The sequence below is a fragment of the Brachyhypopomus gauderio genome, chromosome 18 (genome assembly GCF_052324685.1).
Source record: "Brachyhypopomus gauderio isolate BG-103 chromosome 18, BGAUD_0.2, whole genome shotgun sequence".
Taxonomy (NCBI): domain Eukaryota; kingdom Metazoa; phylum Chordata; class Actinopteri; order Gymnotiformes; family Hypopomidae; genus Brachyhypopomus; species Brachyhypopomus gauderio.
Window position 1 is genome coordinate 373,323 of NC_135228.1, and position 13,677 is coordinate 386,999.

The window sequence follows — 13,677 nt, forward strand, 5'->3', positions numbered from 1 at the left end:
GTAGAGTTTGGTATGGAGATCAAGAACTGTATGTTGTGGGGTGGTAGGGCGATCATGGTGATCATGGTCTCAGTCATTGGCCAAACCTCCACCTTTGTTAGGAAATATTGTAGTTTTGCATTTTGAGCTATGCAAGTTAACTGGCAGAGTAGCCAGGTCCTGTCTCTGAGCTGGTAGCTCCTTCCTCTTTAACTGCAAGAATACAGGAAGTATTGAGAATTTAACACTGGCAGTTGATCAGTCAGTCAGTCATTACTTGGACAGTATGGAGCTCAGTCTAGTCCTTGAGATGCTCTGTGAGTAAATGTTATCTTTCTCCTTATGTGTATGTGTGTGTGTGTATATATGTATGTATATATATATATATATATATATATATATATTAGAGGTGTCCAACTAAGGATTTTCATAGTCGAATCTGATTCGTCAGATTTTCCCTTTAGTTGACTAATAGTCGAATCAGGGTATTTTTTTTATCTAGAGCACCTTAAACGGGATCTCGTTCTCATTCAGGACTTTTTTCCACTTCAAAGTAAAAACCTAAAACACTCAGATAAATGAATAAACATGGTAGGTTGGCTTTATTCAGCTTTTATTTATTTTTAATGAAACATTCCCAGCAGGCATTTCAACGTTGAATCAACGTCAAATGTGATGGTTGAATCAACGTTGGATTTTGTGTTGATTTTGAAAGGTGAATCAACGTTGATATGCCAACGTCGTTTCAACGTCATACATTCAACCTTGAATAAACCATAAAATTCACGTTCATGATGCTCAAAATTGCATGGGAGAGAGGAAAAAAACAACTGTATGCTATAATGAAAAAAGAACAATTTTATTCTATCTGTAAATTTCTTCTCTGAGAACCACCACACAATCAGGCACCTCGGTCATGGCCTCAAGTCTGGGAATCGAACCCACAACCCTCCGGTCACAAGACCAGTTCCCTAACCGCCAGGCCACGACTGCCCTGCCCTACTCTATTTGAACTTGTTGATTTCAAACATTTCAAACTGTTTCATTGCCTGATGTTGTCTTCCTGGTTAATACATGCCTGTTTTTGACGACATTTTTGGACGAATTAATAAATAAAAATTATATTATTATTATTATTATTATTATTATTATTATTACTACTACTACTACTACTACTAATAATAATAATAATAATAATAATAATAATTAATACCTCTTTCAAAACCCTCAGCCAATGCCAAAGAGTTGTTTGTACTTTTTTATTGTATTGTGTTTTTTGAACTTGAAATGGTAATACAAAGGCAGGTTGAAGATATTACGTTGATTCACCATTAATAGTTCAACGTTTGCGCAATTATTTAACATTAAACGTTGATTCAACGTTGTTTCAACGTTGAAACAACAACAGACAGTATTTCAACTATATTTCAACGACATTTCAACGTTGAAGGTCGGTCGTGTGCCAGCTGGGTTAGAGTGTGACGTTCGTGGGTCAACGAAGGACGAGTCACGGAATCCTCCTTATGACAGACGTCACTTTTATTTTACTTAACATATAGCGCGTAAAGCGCACGGAGAACATGAAACAATCATAGAGACGTGTAAACTTTAGACAACGACGAGCACAGGACACTGCGCGAGCGCACATTAAATAGACAAACTACATCAGCTCCATGTGATGATGAGACGAGCCACAGGTGAGATAGATTATCACAGGACGAAACCACAACCACGTAGATCCACTGACGTAGACGAATAGACGCGGACGACGTAAACACATGCCCAAAAGGGAGGGGCCGTGGTCCTCAACGTGACATAGAGAACATTAACAAAAAAGTCACCGTCAGTGCGCAGTGCGCATATCGAACTGTCAGACAGGCACTGTGCAAAATGTCCAAAATATTTTAAATAAAATGCCTGCCTGAAAATATAAAAAAAAATTGCCACACAACAGCAAAAAAATTTATAAGTAAAGATTCAAGTAACGGGGTTTTAAAAGCAAGCAACTAAAAATGTTTATAGGCCTAATTGCCGAGACGCACCACGATGAGACGAGACGACACAATCAAAACAAAGTAGACATTCATTTGACATCTGTTACATGTCATTTGATCTATTATCAGTTTAAAGTGTTATTTGTTTGTATTAATAATTTAATGTTGATTGTTTGCATGAGCTTTTACAGTGCCAAGACAAGTTGGGGCATGTGCAGTAAAGACTTTCTTCTTTTTGTGAAGAAATTCTTTTGGGACTGCTGGCGTTTCATTAAACATGGAAAATTACATACATCTAAATAATTTACATAACTAATTAAATGAACATTACACACTGCAGCAGGCCCATCCCAATGACCATAAAGGAGGGGCATTGCTTATCTCCTGATAGCCTAGTCTCTTTTTGTGTATGAGCTGAATTACTGTATCTATGCCTACACATACCTGCATGATGGTCTTATGCCTTATTGCTACGTGTTTTACTTCTATTTTCAGCTTGTCTGGTGTGTGTGTTTTTTACAAAAATAAATTGTTCATTACATGTTGTTATGTACCTTTTTCCCTTATTTTTAGTACTGAGTTCACTTCTTCGAGTTTGGCCAGCTGAAGGTGACTTCTACTTGTTTACTACAAGTCTACTACTCAAGCTTTTTGTTGTCTGTGCGAATTTAAATAATATAGATGTTTTCATGCATGGATAATGAAATTTTATCACACCTGTGGAGGGTCAAACAAACACCTGAATTAGAGGAGAAGATGGTTGTCTCCACGAAGTGTTGTGTAAATAATGTTCAGATGAGGATGGATTTACACACTTATGATCATTACGAAACGCCACGTATTTTGAAGACGTGCAGTGTCCTCAACAAATACTGACTGTGGTAAATGTTACGCTTCCTTGCTATAGATGCCCACCTACTTCCGAATCTTTTCACAGTGTCCGTTTCCTCATTAGCTCCAGCTGTTCCTCTTTTGTTTATAGTCTGTTTTCCTGTTTAATCCTCGAGATCCCGTTTCATTTTTGCTGGTTATCATTTTGTTTTTTCTCTCGCATTTAATTTCTTCCTGCTTCCTTTATTTGTGTCACGGTGAGGCGGCCCCCTACCGGTCGCCTCCGTCCACAGCGGCTGTTGTTGTTTTGTTACGTCGTGTGTGTCCCTCAGGTGGGCGGAGCCCGTGATCCGTCTCACCTGAGGGTCGTTTGTTTGCCTATATATGTCTTGACTTTGTACCAGTTGACCGCTGGTCATTATATCCTTCATTTGGAACTATGTCACGGGTTTTTGGTTTGCGCACTTTCAATTAAACCATCCTTTTTCCCTGAGACTTGGCGTGATCGCTTCCTTTTTATTCGCTCACCCTGCCCGTCACAATTTGGTTCCTAGTTGTTTGAGCAGAACACAACAACAGCTACAATCTGATACTGGCTCGGCAAGAATCCAGAATCACAGCGTACTATGTTCATGGTCACTTGCCCCAACTGCCAAGTACTCAGACCACAACACCGCCCTGGACAGACCTTCACGCAAAGTAACAGCGACGCCCACAACCACTTGCAAGCTCTTCACTGGGGTCATCAGGTGGGCACCTCCCTTTGTCGGTGTTTCATTGATTTGAGCCCACAACACCTCAAGGAGGCTCAACGGTGAGGGCTGGCGTCCCAGCCGTACCCCCCTCAAAGCTTGCTGTTCACGTCTCACCCATAAGACCAGACAAGCCACCTTTATGGGACATGACCCCACGTAGTCTGTGCCCTCTTAATCCACAGCCATTGGCTAGATCTTTCAGCTACCACTGACAGCTCCTTCACAGCTGATCTTAACTTTCTCCCTCTAAGGCACAAAACCCCTAGCACCTACTTCTACTGGTCTTATGTGCGCCTGCCATCCGCGTTCTCGCACATTGGCCACCAAGTCAGCGTATTTCAACTTTTTCCTCTCAAATGCTTCATCAACCGCATCTTCAAACGGAACCGTTAATTCGATAAAGTAAACAATCCGTTTACTTTCCGAGTACAACACCATATCGGGCCTCAGTGAAGTTACTGCTATGCACTCTGGAACCTGTAGTTTTCTCCCTATATCTACTAGTTTCCAATCTCGTGCTTCACCCCACCTGCCAACATTAACGGCACAATCGCGTTCTCCTGCACATTGACCCTCCCTCACAAACCTACTTGCGTACCAATTACCAACACTAGTCAATGCATTAACCTCTAAGCACTTCTTATCAAATAAACACGCTAGCACACTTAGAACTTGATTATGCCTCCATGTATATCGCCCCTGTGACAAACTAACATGGCATGCGAACAAAATGTGCTTTAGCGAGCCAACTCCCGTGCACAACTTACATTTAGGATCTTCACCTACCCACTGTGCGAGGTTTTGAGGAGTTGGAAGGACGTCATATGTTGATCCAAGTAGATCAGTATTTAGGGGGACACTGTAATTACAATGTTTTGACACACAAAGCCTGAAGTAGGCTGAAACCTATCAGGGGGTGATTTAGCACCTCTTCGGTGTATTAATATTAATACTGTATGTATTATTAATACTATTCTGCAAAAGACCCATTATTATTTGGCTTTTGTGAACACAGCCACACAAAGATTGATATAAAGTTATATATAAGCAAGAGAAGTGACTCCCAGAGCTTTGTGATATCCATCACTTTACTCATTAATGAAGGCCAGGTTAATGTGTTGTTCAATTGTGTATGAGTGAATTTACAGACTCAGCATTTGTTTTACAGAGAGAACCCAGACAGTACTAAGTGTGTCTCCACAGAGCTGGGTGACTGAAGGAGTCTCAGTGACTCTAAGCTGTGAGGTCAGAGACTCCTCTACAGGATGGACATTCAGCTGGTACAGAGCTGTTCCCTACAGAGATGACTTAACTCCAGTAAAAGACACTAGAGGCTATATGATGTACAGTGTAGATCTTCTCTCAGACAGCAGCAGAGGAGCTGGAGGCTCCTACACTCTCAGTCCTGCTGCTCTTCATCACACAGGAGTTTATGTGTGTAGAGCAGAGAGAGGAGAACCAGCCTATCGGACACAGTACAGCAACCTACAGCCACTATGGATCACTGGTGAGGAAATACAACAGTAATATGGGGCGGACTGTAATGTGTATGTGAAAAGTCAGAACAAACTAAATACAACCGAGGAGCAATTTATTATATATTTATTAATCTATAACAAATATAAATATATTTGTTATTTGTTGTGACTTGTGTATTCATCTGTAAAGTTTGGTAATTTGTGTGTTAACAGGCCGCCCAATGGGGGATGGGTTCCCTTTTGAGTCTTGGTCCTCCCAAGGTTTCATCCTAATCCTGTCACGTTGTGGGGGGGCCCCTGCCGGTCGCCCCCGTTTACAGCAGCAGATGTTCTGTTTTTGGTCACGTGATGTTCGTCCCTCAGGTGGGCGGGACCCGTGATCCGTCTCACCTGAGGGTCGTTTGTTCGTCTATATATGTCTTGTCTTTGTACCAGTTGACTGCTGGTTATTATTTCCTTAATCTGGATCTATGTCACGGGTATTTGGTTTGTGCACTTTCTATTAAACCATCCTCTTTCCCTGAGACTTGGCATGATCACTTCCTTTTTAGTTGCTCACACTGCCCGTCACAAATCCCCACCATCATAGGGAGTTTTTCCTTGTGTAGGGGTTTCACCTACTAATCCTTTAAAGTAGATATAATTTGTTTTACCTTAATTATTAATCAGTCTCATTAATTTTAGAATCAGTCTCATATTCTAATTATACCAGAACCACAAGTTTAGTTATCAACTAAAGGTAATGAATGGTTTGGTATCTGAAGGATTTAACAATGAATTCTTTGGAGGTTTTGGCAACAACCACTTTTGAATGACATCAACACAGACAATTTGTTGAAAATAAATGATACATTTATTTAAAACCAACTATTCTAAAACACAAAGAGCATCAACATGGATCAGTATATTTACAGTGAAGACTCAGCATCTAGTGTGTGTGTGTGTGTGTGTGTGTGTGTGTGTGTGTAAAAAAAAGGGGAGGAGTAAGTGTGCGCGCTTGTGCGCGTGTGAGGAGGCGGAGTTGTAATCTCAGTTCTCCTATGGAGAACAAAGCAACTAAAATGGCGCCGACTTTAAACAGTAGAGCAGCGCAACTATGTTAATGAGCTCAGCTGGTTTATTCCAACGTGGTCAGAACAAAGAGTAATGGCGCTGGCTTACTAACCAAAAATTAATGTAGTGTGTCTGAGAATGGGAACTACAAGTTGTCAAATATTCAGAAGATAAAACATGGAGATTGCATGCCAGGTGGAGAACTTGTGTGTACAAATCTTAACGAAGTTTATGACAAAGTTAAACATTCAGAATGTATTAACAGAAAACTTGGTTAACTCTGCAGTTCAAGTAACTTTGCCCTTCTATAAACTATGCCCAGCGGTAAGAGTCTCACGTGTTGAGTGTTTTGGGTGGTTTCCTCGTCCTCCCTGAATTCTCCTGGAATTCTCTCACCGCCAACTCCTCGTTGATTAAAAGCGATGTCGTCCAGGTGTGCTGGGGAATCGTCCAGGAATGAGAGTCTCGTTCACGGTTTAACAACAGGGAATTGATCGCCTTTGTTTCAGTCTGTGTGGCCGCGTTAGCAAGCTTGATTGAAGTAGTTAGGTGAATCTGTTGTCGCGGTACCGTTGATCGGTTACTGGTTAGATTGCACCGTAACTCGGGCTCGTTAATTAAGTAGTACGACTTTCAGCTGTTTGCTGTTAGTCGTTGCAAAGTTCGCGTGTTCTCAAAGAAAACCGGAGAGAGAGAGAAGTGGCGGAGCCTCTCTTTAATAGGTCTAACCTCGGTGTCAGTCAAACCAGAGAGAGAGGGAGATATTACGGAGCCTCTCTTTAATAGGTCTAACCTATGTGTCGGTCAAACCAGAGAGAGAGAGATGAATGGCTGTTCAGGGTATTTAAACACCTGAACTGTAGACACACCCTTACTTCCATCAAAGCAAGCTTGTTCCATGTGTTGCCAGTGGTACTGCCACCTGCTGGTTTAGCATGGTACCTACATTCCCCCCTTGGTCTTCAGACTGGGGCTGATGTCACAGTCCTGAAGAGCACAAAAGGTTATCCATGCAGTCCATGTTCCCTGTAGCATCCACTGGAAGGTGATCAATTCCATGAGTCAAGTTGTCCATCCTGCTCATAGCATAATCCATGAGATGGCTGGGAGACGCTGTAGACACACATCTGGGCAACAAGTTCACTACTGGGCAGTTCTTGAACAGTAACTAAGGTTAACCAAATCAAGAAAAACAATGAAAGGATACTAATGCATGGCTTAGATTTCTCTTGGCTTTACAATAAGAAAACAAGGTCACATGCAGGGTTAAATGCCTTTGATGGAAAAGAGGAAATACATCAGGCATGGAGAAAGGTGTGGAGTTAGCACATGTTGGTGTTAGTCTGTTGGCTGAAACAAACCTAACAATGCTTTAAAGGAAAGATCTTGCTGGACTAAAACATTTGGGTTAATGTCCAGTTAGAGTGTGGCTTCTTGTGAGATCTAGTAAAATGTAAATGGGGGTTTAACTGAGGTGTAATGCCTCATCCTATCCTGTGGTAGACAAGTATTTAAGTATCTCACACTTGCTATACTGGTAGAGGAGCGAATAAGATCTGTGTGAGGGGTAAAATGTAGAAGTTAGGAGGTAACGCCGGGTACACCCCCCTTAGTAAAGAACCTATTGCATTGAGAATGCAGAACTGTGAGCGGAGATGATGCCAGGAACATCTCCCTTTAAAGGGTTAGAGATCTGGAAACATAGCTACATGTTTACAGGCTGAAGGTTTACATGTAACTTCGTATAAAGTCAGTTCTACCTCCTCCTGGCTCAGGCTGGAGGTCCACTAACTGATCTTTATCTATGGCTGTCCCCCCTTCCACTGGTTCTGCCTCTCTTTCCACCTCTTGGCTCTGTCCCTGTGGCGAGAGTAGTGAGAGGGGCCTGCAGAAAGAACAGTGTCTGAATTTACAGGGAAATCATAGGGAGGATCTTGGAGCTCTTTGGAGTCTCCTTCAAGCATACTGGGCTGCACAACAGTCTCCCAAACTGTCTGCATGGTCTTTCTGATCTCACGCATCGACAGGTCACCTTGGCGTGCTAAAAGTGTGACATGGGTTCTCACACAAGGGTGGAGATTGTGCAAAAATAGGGATTTGAAGGTTCGGTCTTCTGTGAGACCTGGTCCATTTCTTCTCTGGAAAAATGTTTGTTTCAAGCGATTAAAGTAATCCCTGGGATGCTCTGAACGCTTGTGCTTAATTTTAATGGCTGACATGAATGCTGACGCTTCGTCAAAATAAGGGGAATACTCCTCAGCGAGGGCTTTGCATAGCTGAGTGTAACTGTCCCTAATGGAAAACGGCTGTGATTCTATGAATGTGCGAACTGATCTAGAGGTGGTTTTCCAAATTAGCTTCACTTTCTCTCGTTCTGTTGCATAAGGCAAGTCAGAGAGGCTACACTCATTTTCTTTGAGGTAGTCTTCAACATGGTAGATTGACCTTGCTGGGTCGAATGGCTCCATGTCCTTGGCTAGTGAATCTAGTAACTTTAACCGAGGGAAATGTTCAAGGACATGTCTATTAGAATAGGAAGGTGGACCTTCACTATCCAAGTGTTGTAACTCTTGGTCAATATGATGCCTACTGCCTCCTGTCTCTCTGTGCCTAGGTGGCAGTAATGAGCCTTTATGCATCTCAAGTTGAGAAATATCTGTATTTCTCCTTGAGGAAAAAGCTGTAGCATGTACGTCACTGTGCCAGCCTGTGCGTGGGTCAGTGGAATGATGCTCAGCGTTTAAGTAAGGCCTGTTATCTGCTCTATCTGGTGAGACGTCCCTTGTCTGTACGTTCTGCCGGTGGTGTACATCAGCATGCCTCCTGCCGACCTGCTCTGTGTGCATAGGGGGCAACAGTGAGCCTTTGTGCATCTCAAGTTGGGAAATTTCTGCATTTCCTCTTGAGGAAATAGCTGGAGCATGTACATCACTGTGCCAGCCTGTGCGTGGGTCAGTGGAATGATGCTCAGCGTTCATACAAGGCTTCCTAACTGTGGTACCTAATGAGATGTCCCTGGTCTGGACATCGCACAGAGGATAATGATCACCAGCATGCTTTCTACCTTCCTGGTCTCTGTCCATAGGGGGCAACAGTGAGCCTTTGTGCATCTCAAGTTGAGAAATATCTGCATTTCTCCTTGAGGAAGAAGCTGGAACATGTACGTCACTGCGCCAGCCTGTGCGTGGGTCAGTGGAATGATGCTCAGCATTTAAGTAAGGCTTCCTAGCTGTTGTACCTGACGGGATGTCTCTGGTCTGGACATCATGCAGAGAATAAGGAGGGCCAAAAGACATAGCAGGATTAGTATTACTCTTTTTGTTACTCAAGAGTAAGGGGGCAGAAGCTAGGGACGAGTATGAGGGCTCTGCTGACTCGTAGCAAGAGGATGCAGACAGAGCATCTGCTCTAGGAGGGTGATTCTCCACAGAGGCTTCACTTTGAGCTTCAGAAGCTGAACAGTCAGTAGTATCATATGGATACTCTGAGGAAGAACTAGTTACATCTAACCTAAGACTCGTGGGGACTGGAGCCGGGGCCTTAGGATGTACGACAGGTGTATCATCACCTGTGGAGTGCTGACTATATTGGCTTTCTACTGTAACTAATAAAGAAGGTCTAGAGGTGCCAGATCTAGTTGCAAGGAAATCTTGCGCACTCGCACGAGCAAGCTCACTCTCCCTTTGGAGGCGGGCAGTTTCTGTTAAGCCCGTGTGACGTTCACTTACGGTGAGCACGTCATTCAGCGCATGAGTGGTCAGTTGGAGGTTGTGGCGAAGGCTCTCAACCTCAGAACTGAGCTTAGCAGTATCCTGTTTGAGGAGTCTATTTTCCTTGCGTAGTGCCTCTACTTCTAAGCGAGCCTGCTGCTGACATAGAAGGAACATTTTAAAAACATCTGGAACGGTAGGGGTCTCCTCAAAGTAGTCCTTTAGAGGTTTGTCAACATCCTTCCTACCTGGTTCAAGCATCTGAAGGAGCTGAAGCAAAGATTGACAAGTATTCTGTTTTAGAAAAGCCATGGTTAGTCTAAATGTACTTATAGACTAGCTCAAAAAAAAGGGACAAAATCAAGTCAGCTTCAGTACAATCTGGCTTAGCTATTGTGCCAGGACCTTGTGTCTGGGCAGGTAAAAAGGGTAATTACCTAGGTAGACAAGCCAAATTGAAACTGGTGTAAAAAGAATTGTGCCAAAGGTGATTATGGTCTCTGAAACTAAACACTAGCACACTGGACCAAAGACTGCAACAGTGAAGTTATACAAAGACAGTGAAGTCTGATAACTGTGCTAAATAATTATCCCAATACTTCTGCAGTACAGGGGAAATCAGTGAGATGCCACACAAGTTAAAGCAACTGAATTACTATTGAAGTAATCAGAAATTAAATGAGTAAAATAAATATACTGATCTTCAGTTGATTGCTCAATGAATGTGAATAGTAACCAAATGGTAAACAAATTAGAACAAGATATCACCAAACTAAAGTTACCAAGTATTAGCTTTCCTCTATAGGAAGACTTGGGAAGCGCTCTGGCGCCCTCTTCTGGCGAATTTGGAGATGGTCCTATTCTAATGGCTTGAAAGCCTATGATATGAAATTATGGTTGATATCAAACAAATATGGTTGAGCCAGAAATCTCCCTCACACGGGGCACCAGTTATGTAGGGGTTTCACCTACTAATCCTTTAAAGTAGATATAATTTGTTTTACCTTAATTATTAATCAGTCTCATTAATATTAGAATCAGTCTCATATTCTAATTATACCAGAACCACAAGTTTAGTTATCAACTAAAGGTAATGAATGGTTTGGTATCTGAAGGATTTAACAATGAATTCTTTGGAGGTTTTGGCAACAACCACTTTTGAATGACATCAACACAGACAATTTGTTGAAAATAAATGATACATTTATTTAAAACCAACTATTCTAAAACACAAAGAGCATCAACATGGATCAGTATATTTACAGTGAAGACTCAGCATCTAGTGTGTGTGTGTGTGTGTGTGTGTGTGTAAAAAAAAGGGGAGGAGTAAGTGTGCGCGCTTGTGCGCGTGTGAGGAGGCGGAGTTGTAATCTCAGTTCTCCTATGGAGAACAAAGCAACTAAAATGGCGCCGACTTTAAACAGTAGAGCAGCGCGACTATGTTAATGAGCTCAGCTGGTTTATTCCAACGTGGTCAGAACAAAGAGTAATGGCGCTGGCTTACTAACCAAAAATTAATGTAGTGTGTCTGAGAATGGGAACTACAAGTTGTCAAATATTCAGAAGATAAAACATGGAGATTGCATGCCAGGTGGAGAACTTGTGTGTACAAATCTTAACGAAGTTTATGACAAAGTTAAACATTCAGAATGTATTAACAGAAAACTTGGTTAACTCTGCAGTTCAAGTAACTTTGCCCTTCTATAAACTATGCCCAGCGGTAAGAGTCTCACGTGTTGAGTGTTTTGGGTGGTTTCCTCGTCCTCCCTGAATTCTCCTGGAATTCTCTCACCGCCAACTCCTCGTTGATTAAAAGCGATGTCGTCCAGGTGTGCTGGGGAATCGTCCAGGAATGAGAGTCTCGTTCACGGTTTAACAACAGGGAATTGATCGCCTTTGTTTCAGTCTGTGTGGCCGCGTTAGCAAGCTTGATTGAAGTAGTTAGGTGAATCTGTTGTCGCGGTACCGTTGATCGGTTACTGGTTAGATTGCACCGTAACTCGGGCTTGTTAATTAAGTAGTACGACTTTCAGCTGTTTGCTGTTAGTCGTTGCAAAGTTCGCGTGTTCTCAAAGAAAACCGGAGAGAGAGAGAAGTGGCGGAGCCTCTCTTTAATAGGTCTAACCTCGGTGTCAGTCAAACCAGAGAGAGAGGGAGATATTACGGAGCCTCTCTTTAATAGGTCTAACCTATGTGTCGGTCAAACCAGAGAGAGAGAGATGAATGGCTGTTCAGGGTATTTAAACACCTGAACTGTAGACACACCCTTACTTCCGTCAAAGCAAGCTTGTTCCATGTGTTGCCAGTGGTACTGCCACCTGCTGGTTTAGCATGGTACCTACACTTGCCACTGTTGACTCTGGCTTGCTTATTAGGGATTTTGACCCATTGTATTGTTAACCTTGTAAATCCTGTAAAGCTGCTTTGAGTCAACATGTGTTGTGAAAAGCTAAACAAATAAATTTGATTTGATTTACAATGCAGAATAAAATGAAGGTGCTGCTTAAATTTGAAAATGGGAAATTTAAGACAAATATAAGTTAAACATCTTAAATAGGTCTCACTAAAATTGTATTCTTGAATCAAAGATGGTGTAAAATTGGATGTTATTTTTCCATGTTAAATGTATTCACTACACTACTGCTACAATAAGAAAATAATATATCTGATTTGTGTTTTCTTTTTTTTTTTTTTTTTTTTTTTGATCAAATATTTTTATTGTTTTTCTTTTTGAATGGATGGAGGAGGATAATACAACGTACATTCAAACATTATGGCTCTTACATGAGTTTCCTTCCCTCCATTCCCCATTCCCCCCCTCCCCGAATTCCCACATGGCACGAAGAAAGATAATCTATAATAAACATAAATAATTCAATGAAACAAAAAAAATGTTTGTAAATGAAAATAAAATAGTCAAGAAATGAGTACATATGCCGCTGGTTATTCCAAAAGTCCAGAAAGCTTCTTCGCAGTATTTGACCATGTGTCCACTACGGAGTCTGTAGCACCTTGAATTCTGGCCGTTGAGAGCTCCAAATAAATGATGTCTAAAAAAGTTAGTGTCCACTGACGCCAGCACAAGGAATGTGGGGGTTGCCATCTTAGCGCCAGTATTTTTTTTGCAGCAGTCAGCCCCGCGAGCCAGATCCTCTTCTCGTTCCTGGATAGGTTGTAGCCCGAGTCATCATTAAGGAGGACTGCTTTTGGAGAAAGGGGTGTCTGTTTGTTGAGAAGATCTGAGATAGTTTGTGAAATCTCAGTCCAAAAAGTGGTCACACTGGGACATTCCCAGTACATATGCATGAAAGTACCAATTTTGTCACCGTGGCAGAAGGTACATAATGGAGTGGGTGAGAGGCGCATGAGAAATCTCTTGTATGGAGTCAGATAAAATTTGTGAATAAATTTGAAGTGAATGAGCTGATGATTAGGGTTTCTAGATGAAGATATAGTATTTGTCCACACCGTTTTCCAGTTTATCGGGTTGTGAGTTGTTTTTAATTCCTTTTCCCAGATAATTTCCAGTGCCAGTGGTTTGTAAGAGGACCGTAGTAATGTGAGGTAAATCGTTAATACCAGACCTTTCGTACCAGAGCTGTTGGTAAACAGTTTGTGCAGAGGGTGAACCGGTAAGGTGCCGTGCCATGGGACACCATATGCACGCATGGAAGAGCGAAGACGAAGGTAAAGAAAAAGTGAAAAGCCAGGTAGATCATAGGTAGATTGTAAATCTTGGAACGTGCGAAGGCCTGAATCATTCATTATGTCATTCATGACGTGTATGCCCTTCTGCTGCCACAATGGAAAGGAAAAAGGTTTATTGCCAGTAAGAAGTTTAAAATTATGAAATATGGGAGAATGTTTGTGCCAACAA

At 41.9% G+C, this 13,677-nt stretch overlaps 1 protein-coding gene across 1 annotated transcript in view; it reads left to right on the top strand.

Moving 5' to 3' along the window:
- Positions 1-265: 265 nt before the first annotated feature.
- LOC143482345 (uncharacterized) overlaps positions 266-13,677 on the top strand; it is a 33,766-nt gene continuing 20,354 nt past the window's right edge. The window contains exons 1-4 of the mRNA XM_076980690.1: positions 266-296; positions 2,547-2,582; positions 4,728-5,066; positions 5,251-5,400. Coding sequence (XP_076836805.1) covers positions 266-296; positions 2,547-2,582; positions 4,728-5,066; positions 5,251-5,400 — 556 coding nt within the window. The remainder of the gene's footprint in view (positions 297-2,546; positions 2,583-4,727; positions 5,067-5,250; positions 5,401-13,677) is intronic.